A 17,054-nucleotide genomic window follows, 5' to 3' on the forward strand; every position below is an offset into this window, starting at 1 on the left:
TTAGATGTGGTACCAAGAGCCCCAGGTAGACCCAAGTATTACTGCATAGACCAGCATGAAGAGCAGGTACACGCGGTAGATGAGGGTGTCCAAAATAAGGCCCATGCGCAGCCATTCCTCAGCGGTCTCCTGCTGCTCGAAGTAGTTCTCCACCAGCTTCCGCATGGCGTGCAGGTCGCTGGAAATGGTCCTCAGTAGACTCGTCAGGTGCGGCCCAAGGTGGTTGTAGTCACCACTATGCAGGCTTATTGACTTTTCTAAGAATCAAACATGATAAACAAAACAATTTGTTGTTAGGCATCTTACATGGAAGAGGTCAGTAGTGGCAGTGATTTAGAAACAAAGCTTGCTAAGATATGTCTGTGATTGTCTTTCCAGTGCATCAGCCATCTCATTAGTGGTAAATTAAAGGCCCTCATAAGATTTTGCAGAATTTAAAAATAAACCTGGTATTTAACACATGTAGGAAATAATTGAGGATTTAGCCTTTCTTGGAGATATATCTTTAAGTGCCATGTTAAGATGCAAGCTAGCTTGACTCCAGGGTTGCCAGTGTGAGTATGCTTCACTACAGACATTGTGCAAGAACATTGATAGTAAGAGGATTTGGTAGGATAAAGTAATAAAAAAAGCAAAACCTTCTCTCAACTGTTTTCTACACTGTGAACTATCAGAGACGTTACAACATTTTTGTAACAGTCATGGCCTTCAAAATCAAAGCCCTTTGTTGATTCACTTCCTTTATAACCCATGGTACACAAACGATTATGCTACCCTCCTCCCACCCTGACCTAACGACCCGCAAACTCCCTCACGGGTGTGTAAAGCACCCATAGAGTTCAATTTGTCATTGGCTCTTGAGTGGTGGTTCTTGTGCTTTGAGTTGAGTTATCAATATGTGGATAATATACAGATGTATCTAAACATCTCTTCCTTCGATGACATAAGTACTAAGAAAAAAAAATGTTTGATAAAACTCATAATTGGATATCAGTCACTTTTCTTAGACTAAACCATGACAGGATGGAATGTGTTGTTCTATGTTGGCAACAAGAATTTAAATTCAACCAAGCCTCGCAATCTGATCTCCTCATTGACAACTTCAACCCAACATCTGACTCTGAAATTAAATCTCTTAGCTTCTGGATAGACCCCTCCCCCCATATCCAGCAACTCACATGTTGAGCCTGTATTATAATTGTAAAGATTCTTTCTTTGTTCCTTCAAAATTAAAACCATTTCAAATTTCCACAGATTTTTTCACGGGGGGTCAAACACGTATCATCTTGTGCATTAACAATAGGAATATGTATTTCAAAATCTAACCTAGCACCTCTGAAAGCTTTGTTGCATTCATCCACCAGACTCATTCAATAGTGAAAAATCACTGCTGTAACCAAGAGAACCTCATGAGTTGGTTCAAGAACACAGAATCACATTAAAATTAGATTGTAAATAATTTTAAGCTCTCCACCTTAGCAACCGCAGTATCCCCCATCCTTCTTCAAAATCTCATCTAGCCACAAATTCATAGTTTTCTGGATTGTATGTAAAAAACTCTCCCATGTTTTCTGTACCTTTTTATAGGGGCACACAACACACCACAGCATGTGTCATGCTTCTCCTGCCCCTTCCTATTACACCACCCTTTACTCCATCACTTACTCCTTCTAATACTTTAACACTAAATCTAATGCAAAAATATATCTGACCCTGGTCTATCCAGCTCTATAACTTCTTTTTAGACCTGGCGTTAGCCAAAACCTTTTGTTTTTACAAAAGTTGTATGCATCATATTGTTACAGAGGCTTTCAGCCCCTTCTCTTCATGCATTAGTCTGTTGCTGTGTCAATCGCATATTGCTTCTGCCCACTACAGCATACAGCATGGGCTTGTGGTCAGCCTACTTAGGCCACCAGTTAACTTCACTTTGAGTGACTGACTGTGCTCTTTCACAATGAGCACATCTGCACAGAAGTGCCAGTGTTTTTACTGTATAATTACTTTAATGCTACCCTTGTGCTTAGAGCCTCATGTAATAGCAGGATGCTTTTGATGTGCAGAGCACATTCCAGATTTATCAGTTCCAACCTCCTGCCAGTGCTGAGGGAAATTCCTTTTGAAGTGACCTTTGCTTATCTTACTGTTGCTATTTTGCTATTTCACTAGTCTGAAAAAGTTGTGAAGAACAGAGCTTTTTGAAAGACCAGTAAAACAGTAATACAAACCGCAGCTCACACAAACTCTGAATATAAGCTCAAGAGTGTGTTCTATCTTTGTAGCCCTGTCTCTTTCTTTTTCCTTCTTTCTTTCTTGCTCTTTCCTTCCTTCTTCCTTTTTCATTCCTTTATTCATCACGTTGTTCCTTCTTTCTTTCTTTCCTTACATAGTTTGTTTCTTTTTTACATCTTTCTTGCCTTCTTTCTTGCTTTCTCTCTTCTTCTCTTTCTTCTTTCTTTTTTCCTTCCTTTTTTGCTTTCCCTTCCTTCTTTCTTTTTTCTTCCTTCTTTCTTATATTTCTGTTTTGCCTTCCATCTTCATTTCTTGCTTCCCTCTTACTTTCTTCCCTTCTTTCTTTTTTCCTTCTTTCTTGTCTTCCTGTTTTGTCTTCCTTCTTCCTTTCTTGCTTCCCTCTTTCTTTCTTGCCTCCTTTCTTTCCATTTTCCTTGCTTTCTTTCTCTCCTTCCTTTTTTCATTTTCCTTCTGTTTCTTTCTTTCTCTTTCCTTCTTTCGCTTTTTACTTGTTTTCCTTCCTTCTTTCATTTTTCTTCCTTCCTTCTTTCTTTTTTCTTTCTTGTTTTCCTTCCTTCTTTCATTTTTCTTCTGTCTTTCTTTTTTCTTTCTTATTTTCCTTTCTCCCTTCTTTCATTTTTTTTCCTTTTTTCTTGCCTTTTTTCTTGTTTCTTTCTTTCCTTCCTTCTTTCATTTTTTTTACCTTCTTTCTTGTCTTTTTTCTTGTTTCTTTCTTGTTTGCCTTTGTTCATTCCTTTCTTTCTTTCTTTCTTAAAGGCAAGAGGCTGGCAGTCAATGCTATCCCAATTGGCTTTTGTGGGTGTGTATTAGCCAAGATCTTTTGATCTTACTATAATTATGTGTGTAACTTAGATACAGATTCGGGTTTTCTGTCAGACTTCGTCCATTAGTCTGAGGTTGTGTCATTCACATGTTTCTTTCAACCACTTCAGCATGCATCAACAAACAATGAGTCAGCCTACTTCAGGCATTGGCTGACTTTACTATGAGTTACGTCATGCTGCCATTTCACAAGTAGCACATCCGCACACAAAGGAGCTCCCTTCAGTGCCAGGGAGTGCTTCAGCAATGTATGCGTTTTTGAGAGAGAAAAAACATGTTTGCCCTTAGCCAGTGATTTTATGATGAAGGCCTGGCAGCATCCCAAACAATAAAGTTTTCTGAAACCATGGCAAAAACAAAACAAGAATTACCAAAATGCTGATGGTCAATGCCAGGTCTATTTGATGTGCCTGTGGTTGTTTATCTAAAAACCTATTCTCTATACATTTGCCTTTTTGCTTTGTTTAATCCCTTTTCCATTCATCTATCGTATTCCCTTCCTCAGCCCAGGACTGGGAACAAGGTGCCCTAGTGACATGATTCTGCATGGACTTTTCTACCAACACCAGGCCAGCCATCCAAAGTGCCAATGAAGTACATCATCCTCTCCTATCACATAAACACTCACCCTGAATCATGGTTTTCACTGCAATATATTTCAAAGAGGCAGAAAAATCTGCCCCTGTATGTAAACATATTTTGCTTCATGACTAATCACTCCCCCAATTGGGGGTGGGGTGAGAGTACCCATGATACACAAAAATACTCTAACCATCTCTGGTCTACAACTTCCACCCACTCTGCAACACCTGTAAAGACATTGGATTCCACTTACAAGCATCAAACACACAACATGAAGTCATAGCATGGGTGTGCTCCAGTGGCACAATCGGTTAGCGCGAGGTACTTATACATGATGCCATAGCATGCTACAACCCACCCAATGTGGCCAAACCCTTCTTGGAACATTTCTTTAGTGTGCTCATGCATCTTTTCTCTCTTTCAAACATATCTTAGTTGTCGGAAATGTCAACATCTATAGAGTGGCTAGAGTATGATTCAGGTCTTTCTCCTAAAGATTAATGGACATTTGCAAATGTTCGGTCCAGAAAACCTACCCGAAGCAACTTTATATTGTCGCACATCCTAGTGTGGAAATTAGGAACATAAAATCAATCGCCGACAAATGGTTTGACCACCAAATCATTATCTCCTGCTTCATGCCTTGGAAAACCAAAAGAACACTCTTCCACTTGAAGTACGGCTTTTCTCAAACACCTTAAAGACTTTGATTGTAGACAACCACAGCAAACTCAGTAGCCAGTCACCCTGAACCATCCTCTATCAGCATCTACTAATACTATATCACCCAGGCAGTAGAATCATGCTCCCAGTCCAACAAGGGCAAAACCAGACCTCAAAACAACAGTGGTATCAGCGCCTTCTCAATCAGCTCAAACAAGTCGATTGCATACTAGACAAGTAAAGAAACACAAGCACTCTGGCAGGTTAAGTTAGCTCTCAAACATTCATACCGCACACATTACTACGATTTACTCAGCGAAGCAAGAATGGTTCTCCGATAAGGTGCAACAGGCTTTTAGTAGCCCTATTGATCTGTTCAAAGTGGTACCAAGAATACAGGAATTTCTATCAAACTCTTTAAAAGTAGAGGTTGCAGTGTCCCTACTGATACAAATCCCCACCCAACAACCCACAAATCTCATATTTAACTGATCAAAGGACTACCTTGGAAGTGGATATCCAGAAAAAAGCAGCCTCCTGATCCTAAGCATTATCTGAAGAGCCTCTACTGCTCACCAAACTCAGTTAAACAGAATACCTCCTGTGGAGCTAAAGAAATCTTGAAAAGGAGGCGGAAGACATATATCAAGGCACATGTCAACCTGGACCCCAAAAGTTTGGATTCCACCAATGGCACAGCAAGGAAACAACACTAATCTCAGTAAGAGGTGACCTGCTTAATCTAGCTGAGCTTGGCATCATTAGCTTGCTCATATCATTAAACCTTTCTTCTCCCTATGACTCAGTGGATCCCTAGATCCTCCGGGTCCATCTCAGACAGTGGCTAAAGTCAAAGTCCACATACTCAAATTTCCTGTGACCTCTACTCTCTCATTGTCTGCTAATATCAGCTCCTAGGTCATCGTCACATACAACAGTGCCTTGCGGCATGGTTTGTGATCTTTCTGGAACTGCAATCTCTCTCTCTGCAGCTGCAGAGGCAGTGTGCGAGCTTCCAGTACCTTGTGCAAAAGTAGGTCGCACACTGCTTGTCACACCAGCAAGTTGCCCCAAAGGACTGTGGGAAATGTAGTGGCGACGGCGGGTACCTTGTATCACACTTTCGAAGGTGAGTGAGTTGTTTAGTGTCCATCTGTCACAATGATCCACTTTCTTGTAGCATACCAGCCTGGCCAAATAGTGCAGGACCATGATTCTGGCCCACTGGGGGACGACTGGGCACTTCGATGAGCCTTGATGAAGAATGTTCATGACGAAGACCGTCTCCAGGAGCCCGATGACCAGCAGCGTGAGGCACAGGGAGAAATATATCCCTAAGAGACGAAAGGTAAGGAAAAAACAATTTCCTGATTATATTGAAAAGAAATACTTTACAATGACCACAGAGAATCAGCTTGGGTTGACCCAAAGCCTACAAATCTCATCCAAGAACCTCCAATCAGCATCTGGACTGGGTCACAATGCCCCTCTGTAGCAAAAGACTCAATCGAATCTACCTACAGAACATTCACCAATAATATGGCAATCGTTCCAAGATGCATTGGCAGCTTTTATGGTAAAGCACATCTAACGTGTGCGGTGGGAGTGAGGGGCACTGAATGTAAGGGGAGCAATAGCACTCCAGCAATGGACATGGGGAAAGGGTATGGAATGACTGAAGCTACACTAGAGTGCACAGATGACTTGCTTGCATGTCACCAGCGATGGGAGAATGCGTAAGATTCTAATGCCCTTATTAGGACCTTGGTGCTAATTCAATTTCAGGAACATGCGATCAATTCAGCCGGCATTTGCCCAGGCACTAATTGCACTTGAGCTATTTTCTCTTGCACACAATGTCCAGCTTGAGCTATTCACGACAAATATTTATTTGGAAGGTTAAACCTCGAAAGAATCTTGTTGGTAAATAGTGCGAAATTGGGATACTTGCAAACTAGAGCACTCACAGGAGTTCCGTGGATTGGAAATAAGCCTAGGCGTGAGACTAGTGGTAGGTGTAGTGAGAGATGCTCCAGGGACGTACATGCCCCAGTGATGCAAGGAATGAGTTGGACTTCACTGTGGTGATTACGATCACTGATATAAGGAGTGATACTCTACTGGGATGCATTAAATCAGTGAAGTGATGACTGAGATCCCCTTGGCTTGGGTCAGCTACATAGGGGACAAGCAAGACTACTCAAGACCTAATGGTTAATGACACTCTATTTATGCATCAGACACATAAAAGAAGTGAGCTTCCCACCACTCTTTTAGAAGTGAGAGGTAACAAGACAGCGGCCAAACTATGTCAGTTTTCCCTTCCACTCACGTCTCGCATCTCGGCCTCATTTAGAGTGCAGAGGGTGGTAGTTTTGCGGACAAAGAAGCTGACCCCAACACCTTCAAGGTGGCCATTGGACATACCTAATGCAAGGTAGAATGATGTCAGAGGCAGCCCTCCTACATAGACTATTTCTAGCAGTTTTCTTTTGTGTTTGGGTTCACCAGGTATACCATGGGAGTTCTCAACGGGAAACATGCACAGCCTTCCCCCAGTGTATCATGGAAATTGTTTCATTTTCTCCAAAGATACCCAAAGTCTTTGATGGTCTGTCTTCATAAATAAATAATGCAGACAAGTTTCCTGTGCCATGGTGGGCCTGCAGTCACTGATTGCTCCCTCGAAGTAGCTCCTCATATGAAGAGAGGAACCACTTTGAAGGAAAAAGTTCTCCAGAGAGATTCCTTAAATTTGGCATGCAGCCCGCAGCTGGGGTGGGTGTCTCCACTGCACCAGCCATAAGGCAGCTAGCCCACAAACATAAAATGACTCCCCCCATGTAAAATTCTTGGTGGTGATTGGCTGCATATTTTGTGCAGACCTGGGATTCCTAAGAGTTTGCCCAGAACAGGAGGTTTTGGGCTCATATGGTACGGGCAGAGGAAAAAGTTGCCAAAGAGACCAATTTTGTGCCCAGGTCTGGATAAATCAATGTTTGTTTCTGAAAGAGCACCAGCTCCATTGGGACCTCTAGTTAGTTTGGGGAAAGAAAAATCTTAATATAGCATTGATCACTTATGGTCACAACAAAAGGAGGAAATACTGGTAGCTAATTGATAAACCTGCTTCCACCTTATGGACACTACCACTCTAGAAGCAACCCATGCCCCCACCATCCCATCACTCGAGTGACATTGCATGCACTTGAGGCTGAGTTAAGAGCTATTGAACGCTCATACCAATCAGCGGGGTCCCACTGGCCGTTGCAGGGAGCAGGTCGTTCAGGATCAGCAGGAAGACGGTGTAGCCTAGCAGGAGCGTCATCTTGAAGGAAGCCCGGTCCACGGTGTGAGGAGGCAAGTTAAAGCTCAGAACATCGATCAGCATCAGGAAGGCACTGGGGATCAGCAGGTTCACCACGTAGACGCTCGGCCGGCGCTTCAGAATGATCTAAGGTGATAGACATCCATACACGTTACTTGCAGAACTAAGACCCAATGAGTCCACAACACGTGGCTTATGGGGAGAAGAACACATCACTATTGCCACAAGGCAAGTAAAGGTCCCACACTGAAATCCCTTTAGATTAACACAAACAATGCATGAGCAAACAAACCTGAGGAGCCTAGATGTCAATCATCTCCAGGTCAAAGGGCATGAAGGTTTATACTTTTTTAAAAACCTTTAATTTTGGAATTATACACCAGAAACAACAAACCGCAATGCAGCACTGTGATATTACAACAGAAGAGGATATAATACATGATATGTATAATTTCAACAGGTGCAGTAACCAAATGAGGTAACAGATGCTGATAATTATAAATTTAATCGGTTGTCAGAGAATGATTTAATGGGGAGTCTTCCTTCGGGCCCAGAAACCTATCACACAATGCTCCCCAAATTTCCAACTCAACAGGGAACTTATGGTCCAAGCGGGTGAGACGCGTTTGAGTGTCCTTCGCCACCAGCCATTCAGCAACATTCTTCAGTGGGGGCTGGGACTAGGGCCAGCTGTAGAAACTGATTTTCCATTTTACGTTTCTTGGGACAAACAATATTACCTAACAGCCAAAACTGTGGAGTGAATGGGATAGTAAATGCAGTGGTCTGACTCAACCTAGTTAACACCCGTCCCCAAAACTCACTGACTTGTGGGCAGGCCCATGCCATGTGCAAAAAATCTGCTACCCTGAGCCCGCGATGGGGACAAATGGAAGGTTGCTCCGGAATCATTGTATGCAAGCCCCAAGGTCTCATATATGTACGATGAAGAAAATTAAAATTAATGAGTTTGAAGTGGGGATTGCTGGATACAGACCTCATCTACTAACAGATCGTAATCCAAACTACATTTGAGAATGCAGCTCCAAATTTTGCTTCCCAGACTTGTCTCACCCTTAGCGGTACTATATTTGAATCTGCCCTTAGCGCCTTTGAAAACAGTTAGATGAGATGACGTCCGGTCCCCAGTGTTAGCAGGGCACCCAACATCGCTAACGCTGTGCGCGGTTCTGTAAATAATGTCCACACTGTTCTAGCTCCGTCTGATATACCTGTGTGGTATAAAAAACTATCTAGGGCGCAGTCGACACTGAGTCTGTGCATCCTCAAAGGGTATAAAGATGGAATTGCAATACAGGTCGCACGCCAACTCACAGCCACCCTCATGCCACTATTGAACTGACATAACCTCTTCCATCTGTCGGAATGGAGCCAATACCCACAACGGCATCTCTTTATGGAAGGTGGTCCATCTAATCACCACTGTGACCACTCTCTGCCACACCACTGAACTCTGATCGACCACATAGGAGGCAGTCGGGGTGTGTTAGCTCCGTCCATCAACAACGGGGGGAGCTCAGTGCAATTCACCATGTCCGCCAGTAGAGGCTTCTCCCAATTCGTACCATCCACCATCCATTTTGCCTCATGTTTCATGTGTGAAGCATATTAATAATACTCTAGGTTTGAGACCCCCAGCCTACCGTCCTCATATCTCCTCATTAGTTTTTGATGTGCCACCCGGCTGAACTTCCCAGCCCAAACAAAAGCGGTAAGGAGTGCATTCAGTTGGTGAAACACCCCTGTGCATAATGGCACAAAGAGTTCTGGATCACGTATAGGCAACAAGATAGAAAAAGCATTTTGGACGATGCGATCCTCCGTCAATGATAGTTGTGTTGTACGGTTTATACTTTCCCAAGTTTGTTGGACAACATAAACAACAGGATTGTGCCAGACTGATTCCGTGCACCCCCCCAGGATATGTTGGCCTGTAGTCCTGCTACCTCACAGTCTACCCTGAATCCGATCAGGTAACAAATGGGTTGGTCAACCTCAGAACATGGCAACCCTGACTCCCCAAGGAAATCGTAGTAATAGATCTAGAACCCTTTCGTTTGGTTACTCATGCATACCCAAAGAAATCCACAAGAAGTACACAACCTGCAGTTTCAATATTTTTTGAAGCATTGCTATTCTTGAGTACAATACGTACAGTGCGAAAATCAATGGAAGGAAACAGAATAACATATTTAGCATTATGAGAGTAGTGAAAAAAATAAACATTTCCACCATTGTACTATAACAGTGGATATATGCTGACATATAAGTACTATGATACAGTGTACTCCTACCTAGCCCTTCGTTACCTAGTTTGCCTAGGGTGAGTGGATCTGCTAAATGCCTGTCTGGTGATCTAACTCTCCATTACCTGTGGGTAAGTGTCATCAGGCTGCTCCTCTTGCACGAAAGCTGGGCATACCTCCTCGTGAGGTAAACAACATTTGCACAGTGAAATGTATCCCTTGTAATGAATGTTCAAGGTATTGTGATATTGTGCCTACAAAGTGGAAATGTAAGCAATGCAGTTTCAGAGAATATTATCCTGCACAGACACGCACGCAAATGTATGGCAAATGTCACTGAGTATAAGCAAGAAGACAACTTTAGAAATGTGAGAAGTAATATGGTGGTGTTTCTACCCGGGTCTATCCTAATCACGTGACAGTGGGAGGCTTTTCCAAAACTGCACAGAGGCCCACAAGGAGTCAATCACCCATTCAATATTGTGGTGCAGCTGCTCTCGCCGTGCATGCGCCACCATAATACCCAGGTAGCGAAAATGATCAGTCTCCCATCTCAGGCCCCGGTCCAGTACCTGCTCAATGCCACCAACGGGAACAACAATGACTTTCTTAGATTACATTTAAGACCAGACACCTCCCCAAATTCTAGTAGCATTTTTTTTTTTAAAGTCAAGGGACACCCTAGGGACTTGTAGGTAAAATAACGCATCAGAGGCATACAGGGAGATGATGTATCTAGTGTGACCTAACTCTATCCCTAATTTATGCATAACGCGCCACACTTGAACTGCCAATGGTTCCATATCTAGGGCAAATAGTAATGACGATAGAGGGTAACCCTGCCGTGTGCCATGCTCTTTGTCCCACTGCTCCAACTTGCACTGGTCCACGCTCACTCGGGCACCAGGGCCATTGTACAGCAGTTGAATACAGGCTCTAAATTGAGGACCCATATCCATGACCTTCATCACCTCTAGTAAAAACCTGCAGTCAACTGTGTCAAAGTCCTTTTCAATATTGATAGAGACCAGAACCATTTCTTCAGGGCTGTCTGCAACCTTGTGAAGCACATGTGTGAGCCGCAGCAAATCATGGTCATACTATGATCTAGAATAAAACTGAACTGGTCTATATATACCAGACCACTCACTACTGCACATTATCGATTGGCCAAAAGCTTCACAAGACTTTTACATCAGAGTTTATCATTGTAAGGGGACAATATAAGGCAGGGTCAGATCCATCGCCGCCCGGCTTAGTCATCATACATATAAGTCCTTTGTGCATGCCTGGCGGGACCCCCAACTCCTTAGCCTCAAGAAAAACCTCCAACAAGTGTTGAGTCAGTACCATCACGAACCCCTGATAAATTCTGCTTGAACTCTGTCCCCTCCGGGAGCCTTATTATTAGGTAACATTATCAGAGCTGCGCACAGCTCCTTTAGCAAGATATCCACGTGTAGGTCTTTTATCGCCTCTTCATCTAGCTGGGGCATAACCAGAGGAGCCAGGAATGCCTGGATCCTTTCAAGCTGACAACGAGAACACTCCCTGAACACCTCCTCCAAGTGATGCTGGAATGTTGCCACCACTGCCTCCTGCGTGGCCGCCACTGTGTCGCCCGGACCAATGAAGTTGAGGATAGGAGGTGAGTTACACTCCCTACAGAGCAACCAGGCCAGGAGCCTACCTGACCTACTCCCCTCCCGATGAAGGCACTGACTATATTATTCAAGTGTGTAGGCATCGATCCTGTCCCATGTTACCACCAAACTCTGATGGACCTGCAGTTCCTCACTTTGACGCACCGGACAACTCAAGTCCCGATTTAGCAATACTGCCAACTAGCCGACGCATTGGCCCCTCAGCACTGCTTTCAAATTGTTCCATTTGACAGCGCGAGTACCGGTTGAGCCCCAGTTAAATTGCAGATTTCAGTCAGGGTCCGAGTTAGCGTATCTCTGCCCACCACATCCGTCAAAATGTCAGTTGGGAAATACCAGTGTCGTGTGTGTGTGTCCCACCCCAGGCCAAGTCACAGAGCATTGGTAAGTGATCCGATAAGAAACTAGCTAGGTGTGTCGCTGTCAGAAAGTCCAGGTTGCAGGATTGCAGCCAACACCCTATCTAATCTGCTAAACATGTGGTGTGTAGGCGAGTGGAGGTGAAGGTTTTATCGAATTGACTGGCCCGCGAGCTCTCCATGCAGCCAGCAGCCCCAAATTAGACATCACCTCCCTCAGGGAGGAGGTCATTAGTGGTTTCGTATCCTGCCTGGGCGGGTGTCTATCTCTTCCCCATCCAACACACTGGAAGTTTGGGGCTGTAACTAGAGCTTGATTGAAATAGCCCTTGGAAAAGGTACTTCTTTAGCCCATGTGTCGCCTGTAGCCCACAACAGCTAGGCATCTGCTGGCATTGTGGTTATTGGCAGGCAACAGGCCTTTTCTTATTAGCAAGCAACATTGATACTAGTATGACAATTGTGCTTTAGATGGTCCATGGTACAAGCTCTCCCATAAACACCAGTTGTCCTGGTTATAATATAACTCAACCTCTTAGAGACACAAAGGATTAGTGATCAAGAGTGGGTCAATTACAGAGAACCACTTACATTGTATGTAATCTTTTCAGGTATGTTGTCAGTGAACCAGCTCTCAATTTTCACCAGCTCCCACTCGCCTTGGGAGGTCAGAGTTTCTCTGCAGAAGGTTTCAATGCGGTCGAATGATGGCAGCAGGCCCAGCTTGATGTGATGAACTGCAAGAGAGACAGGCAGTCATAATCTACCCAAGGAGATGCAGTGCAAAACAAGTATGGTCCAGGGTGCAGCCCAGAGTAATTACCACTGTCTTGGATTATTTCAAGCACTCCATCCATCCCTTTTATGTTCACTTTACTGTGAGAACTCAGAAGAGGCCTTTGCAAGCTGTCCACCTCGTGCAACACTCTGACACTTTGCACACTGCCTGCAACACTCAGAGCAAGTCCCAGCCTTTAAACCACTGATCTAAGGTTGCCAATCCATGGGCTCACATAAAGACCTCGTATGCAAACTCTGTGTGGTGTTAGCTGCACCTAAACCTGGCTCTGTGCCCAATGCATGTTCATAACATTCAGGGCCTCATTTACAACAAAATGCATTTTGCTGAGCTGCGTCATTTTAAAAGCACACGGATGCATCGTATTAACAACAATACAATGCATCAGTGTGCTGTCTCCTCCACTGGCACACAATTGGCTGCCATGCGTCAGCGCAGGAACCCTTGCGTCATGTTGCAAAGGTGCCTATGTTGCACAAAGCAATCATTGATGGCATTTTCTTCTTTCTATGCGTGCAGCACACATAGAAAGAGGTAAAAACTAGAAGAAATAAAAGTATTTCTCCTCATTGTGCCGCTCTAACACCTCCCCTGGCATTCCCAGCTTTACAAAACATTGTTAATCTGGAATGTGTTAGGTTCCATAGATGTTGAGGTGGAACACCTATAGCAACACCCATAGAATGCCCCTTTCACGCAGGGTAATGCGTGAAAGAGGACCATATTTACAAGGCAATGAGAAGTAATGCAGGGTGAAATTACGTGGCCTTGTAAATATGGGCAAGCACATTGTGTTGCTAGTGCATCACAGAAAGTGACGCATCGACGGCGCAATGGGCTTGTAATGAGGCCCTCAGTCTGAAGCGTCTTCACATACCCTATGTCTGATCAGTGCTGCCTATATACAACCTATGCCACGGCCTGCAGGTTTGCATGCGCCCGATGCTCTGACCAGTACTGCTTGTATACAACTTATGTCCTGGCCTGTCTTTCTTGCATGCACCCAAAGTTCCGATCTTCAGTACCTGCAGCCATCTAGATCCCTGGCCTGTTGTTCTTGCATGCACCAAATGCCCTGATCTGCAGCACCTGTAGCCACCCAACGTCCTGGCATGTAGTTCTCACATGTACCCAACACCACGATCTTCAGCACCTGTAGCCACCCGACGGCCAGGCCAATTGTTCTTCCATTCACCCAGTGCTCTGATCTTCAGCACCTGTAGCCATTCGAAGCCCTGGCCTGTGGTTATTGCATGCACCCAATGCCCCGATCTTCAGCACCTGTAGCCACCCGACTCCCTGGCCAATGGTTCTTGCATGCACCCAATGCCCCGATCTTCAGCACCTGTAGCCACCCGACGCCCTGGCCAATGGTTCTTGCATGCACCCAATGCTCTGATCTTCAGCACCTGTAGCCACCCGACGCCCTGGCCAATGGTTCTTGCATGCACCCAATGCTCTGATCTTCAGCACCTGTAGCCACTCGAAGCCCTGGCCTGTGGTTATTGCATGCACCCAATGCCCCGATCTTCAGCACCTGTAGCCACCCGACTCCCTGGCCAATGGTTCTTGCATGCACCCAATGCCCCGATCTTCAGCACCTGTAGCCACCCGACGCCCTGGCCAATGGTTCTTGCATGCACCCAATGCCCCGATCTTCAGCACCTGTAGCCACCCGACGCCCTGGCTGTAACGTCCTGGCTTTCTCGGGGTTGGGACAAACAGACAACGGACCAGAGAAAGGGAGGTTAAGGAGGATTTAATAAACAGATAAACAACTACAGACAACAAAGAATACCGGTACTGGAATCACCAGTTAAAGTACGATACCCATTCACAGCTCTTCTAACCGTCCTCCGCATGCACACCGGTCCCGGTATGCTCCAATGGAGGGCACAGTGCTAAGCAGTGGCCGACAATGCCACTCGACCGCTGTGAAGGGTAGTTCCAAGGTTGTGGAATATACGGGGGGCACGTGGGAGTCACCCGGCCGGGCTCTCTACCACCTGGGAACAGCCGCTCTACCAGTTTCCCCCAGAGTACTGCCACAACACAAAGACGCTGGGAACACCTCCTAGTGTGCGTCTCTTGTATCCGGGTTTAAGTGATGATACCCAAGGTGGTGCAGACAATGGATGGGAGCAGCCGCTCTACCTATCCCAGTTCTCCTACGAGTGTCGATGGCTAAGACGCGGAAACACCTCCTGGATAGCGTCTTAGCTCTAAGCGTGTGTTCACCCAAGTAACGAGGGTTGGGAGCTTCGGCTCGCACCAACCTCGATTTCTCCAAATTGTCAGGCCGTTGGGAGCTTCGGCTCTACCAACGGTACTTGTGCCCAATGACGTTGAATACGGCTCTCAGAACGGGACAGGACACGGGCAGGAAGCACACGCCAGCACCTCTCCTCCGCTCCTTAGAATGTTCCTTCCGCCGCTCCACTCTCCAACGGGTCCGTGTACCTCAACCAGGTACTCCGGCAAAGATCAGAATATCCGACGCCGAGTCCCAGTGATCTTCTCCTTAAGTAGTACTCTCGGCGTTGTATAACATGAAAACTAGGCGTTACCCTTGGTGTTATGTAACCAGAACTCTTGAGTTGCATAACATGCAAACTAGGCGTTACCCTTGGTGTTATGCAACCAGAACTCTTGAGTTGCATAACATGAAAACTAGGCGTTACCCTTGGTGTTATGTAACCAGAACTCTTGAGTTCCATGAGGCAATTGTTGCCGGAGGGCATTCTGGGAGTTGTAGTCCGCTCTCCTCCAAGCGCACCGGGTTCACGGAAGTGGCATCGTGGGAGGGAATCCATGTGCGGGAGGGGATTCCTGACACTGGCCAATGGTTCTTGCATGCACCCAATGCCCCGATCTTCAGCACCTGTAGCCACCCGACGCCCTGGCCAATGGTTCTTGCATGCACCCAATGCACCGATCTTCAGCACCTGTAGCCACCCGACGCCCTGGCCAATGGTTCTTGCATGCACCCAATTCCCCGATCTTCAGCACCTGTAGCCACCCGACGCCCTGGCCAATGGTTCTTGCATGCACCCAATGCTCTGATCTTTAGCACCTGTAGCCATTCGAAGCCCTGGCCTGTGGTTATTGCATGCACCCAATGCCCCGATCTTCAGCACCTGTAGCAATCTGAAGTCCTGGCCTGTGGTGCTTGCATACACACAGTGCCACGATATTCAGCACCTGTAGTCACCCGAAGTCCTGGCCTTTAGTTCTCAAATGCAGCCAAATTCCCCATCTTCAGCACCTGTAGCCATCTGAATCTGTGGCATGTGGTTCTCACATGCACCCAATGACCCGATCTTCAGCACCTGTAGCCACCTGAAGCCCTGGCCTGTGGTTCTTGCATGCACCCAATGCCCCGATCTTCAGCACCTGTAGCCACCCGACGCCCTGGCCAATGGTTCTTGCATGCACCCAATGCCACGATCTTCAGCACCTGTAGCCACCCGACGCCCTGGCCAATGGTTCTTGCATGCACCCAATGCCCCGATCTTCAGCACCTGTAGCCACCCGACGCCCTGGCCAATGGTTCTTGCATGCACCCAATGCCCGATCTTCAGCACCTGTAGCCACCCGACGCCCTGGCCAATGGTTCTTGCATGCACCCAATGCCCCGATCTTCAGCACCTGTAGCCACCAGAAGCCCTGGCCAATGGTTCTTGCATGCACCCAATGCCCCGATCTTCACACCTGTAGCCACCCGACGCCCTGGCCAATGGTTCTTGCATGCACCCAATGCCTTGATCTTCAGCACTTGTAGCCACCCGACGCCATGGCTAATGGTTCTTGCATGCACCCAATGCCCTGTTCTTCAGCACCTGTAGCCACCCGACACCCTGGCCAATGGTTCTTGCATGCACCCAATGTCCTGATCTTCATCACCTGTAGCCATTCGAAGCCCTGGCCTGTGGTTCTTGCATGCACCCAATGCCCCGATTTTCAGCACCGGTACCCACCTTAAGCCCTGGCAAAAGGTTCTCGCATGCACCCAATGACCCTATCTTCAGGGCCTGTAGCCACCTAAAGACCTGCCCTGTCGTGTTCAAAACACCCAATGGCCAACTTCAGCACATGTAGCCACCTGAAGCCATGGCATTTGGTTCTTGCATGCACCCAATGCCTGATCTTCAGTAACTGTAACTACTCAAAGTCCTGGCCTGTTGTACTCGTATGCACCCAGTGCCCCGATCTTCAGCACCTGTAGCCACCGAAGCCCTGGCCAATGGTTCTTGCATGCACCCAGTGCCCCGATCTTCAGCACCTGTAGCCACCGAAGCCCTGGCCAATGGTTCTTGC

The 17,054-nt window shown here is 46.2% G+C and overlaps 1 protein-coding gene and 1 long non-coding RNA gene across 2 annotated transcripts in view; both read right to left on the reverse strand.

Annotated features, from left to right (window-relative positions):
* On the reverse strand, positions 1-7,648 carry LOC146786120 (5-hydroxytryptamine receptor 3A-like). The gene is made up of 3 exons (XM_085633162.1): positions 7,564-7,648; positions 5,430-5,654; positions 1-257 (listed from the first exon to the last, which is right to left on the reverse strand). The coding sequence occupies exons 1-3, from the start codon at positions 7,646-7,648 to the stop codon at positions 1-3; spliced, it is 567 nt and encodes a 188-aa protein (XP_085489288.1).
* Positions 7,649-7,721: 73 nt separating this feature from the next.
* The window catches only part of LOC146786121 (uncharacterized), a 32,384-nt gene continuing 23,051 nt past the window's right edge, over positions 7,722-17,054 (reverse strand). The window contains exons 2-3 of the long non-coding RNA XR_014970560.1: positions 12,530-12,675; positions 7,722-7,774 (exon numbers count right to left, since the gene is read on the reverse strand). This is a non-coding gene — a long non-coding RNA (uncharacterized LOC146786121). The remainder of the gene's footprint in view (positions 7,775-12,529; positions 12,676-17,054) is intronic.

The sequence above is a fragment of the Triturus cristatus genome, chromosome 11, assembly GCF_964204655.1.
Source record: "Triturus cristatus chromosome 11, aTriCri1.1, whole genome shotgun sequence".
NCBI classification, from domain to species: domain Eukaryota; kingdom Metazoa; phylum Chordata; class Amphibia; order Caudata; family Salamandridae; genus Triturus; species Triturus cristatus.

What these genes read in the sequence shown, in the direction of transcription:
- LOC146786120 (XM_085633162.1), bottom strand. Translation starts at nt 7,648, where the DNA reads ATGACGCTCCTGCTAGGCTACACCGTCTTCCTGCTGATCCTGAACGAC. An exon ending in CAGTGGGACCCCGCTGATTG is followed by an intron (nt 5,655 to 7,563) that starts GTATGAGCGTTC and finishes TTCGTCTCTTAG; the next exon opens with GGATATATTTCTCCCTGTGC. An exon ending in CTTCGAAAGTGTGATACAAG is followed by an intron (nt 258 to 5,429) that starts GTACCCGCCGTC and finishes TTTGATTCTTAG; the next exon opens with AAAAGTCAATAAGCCTGCAT.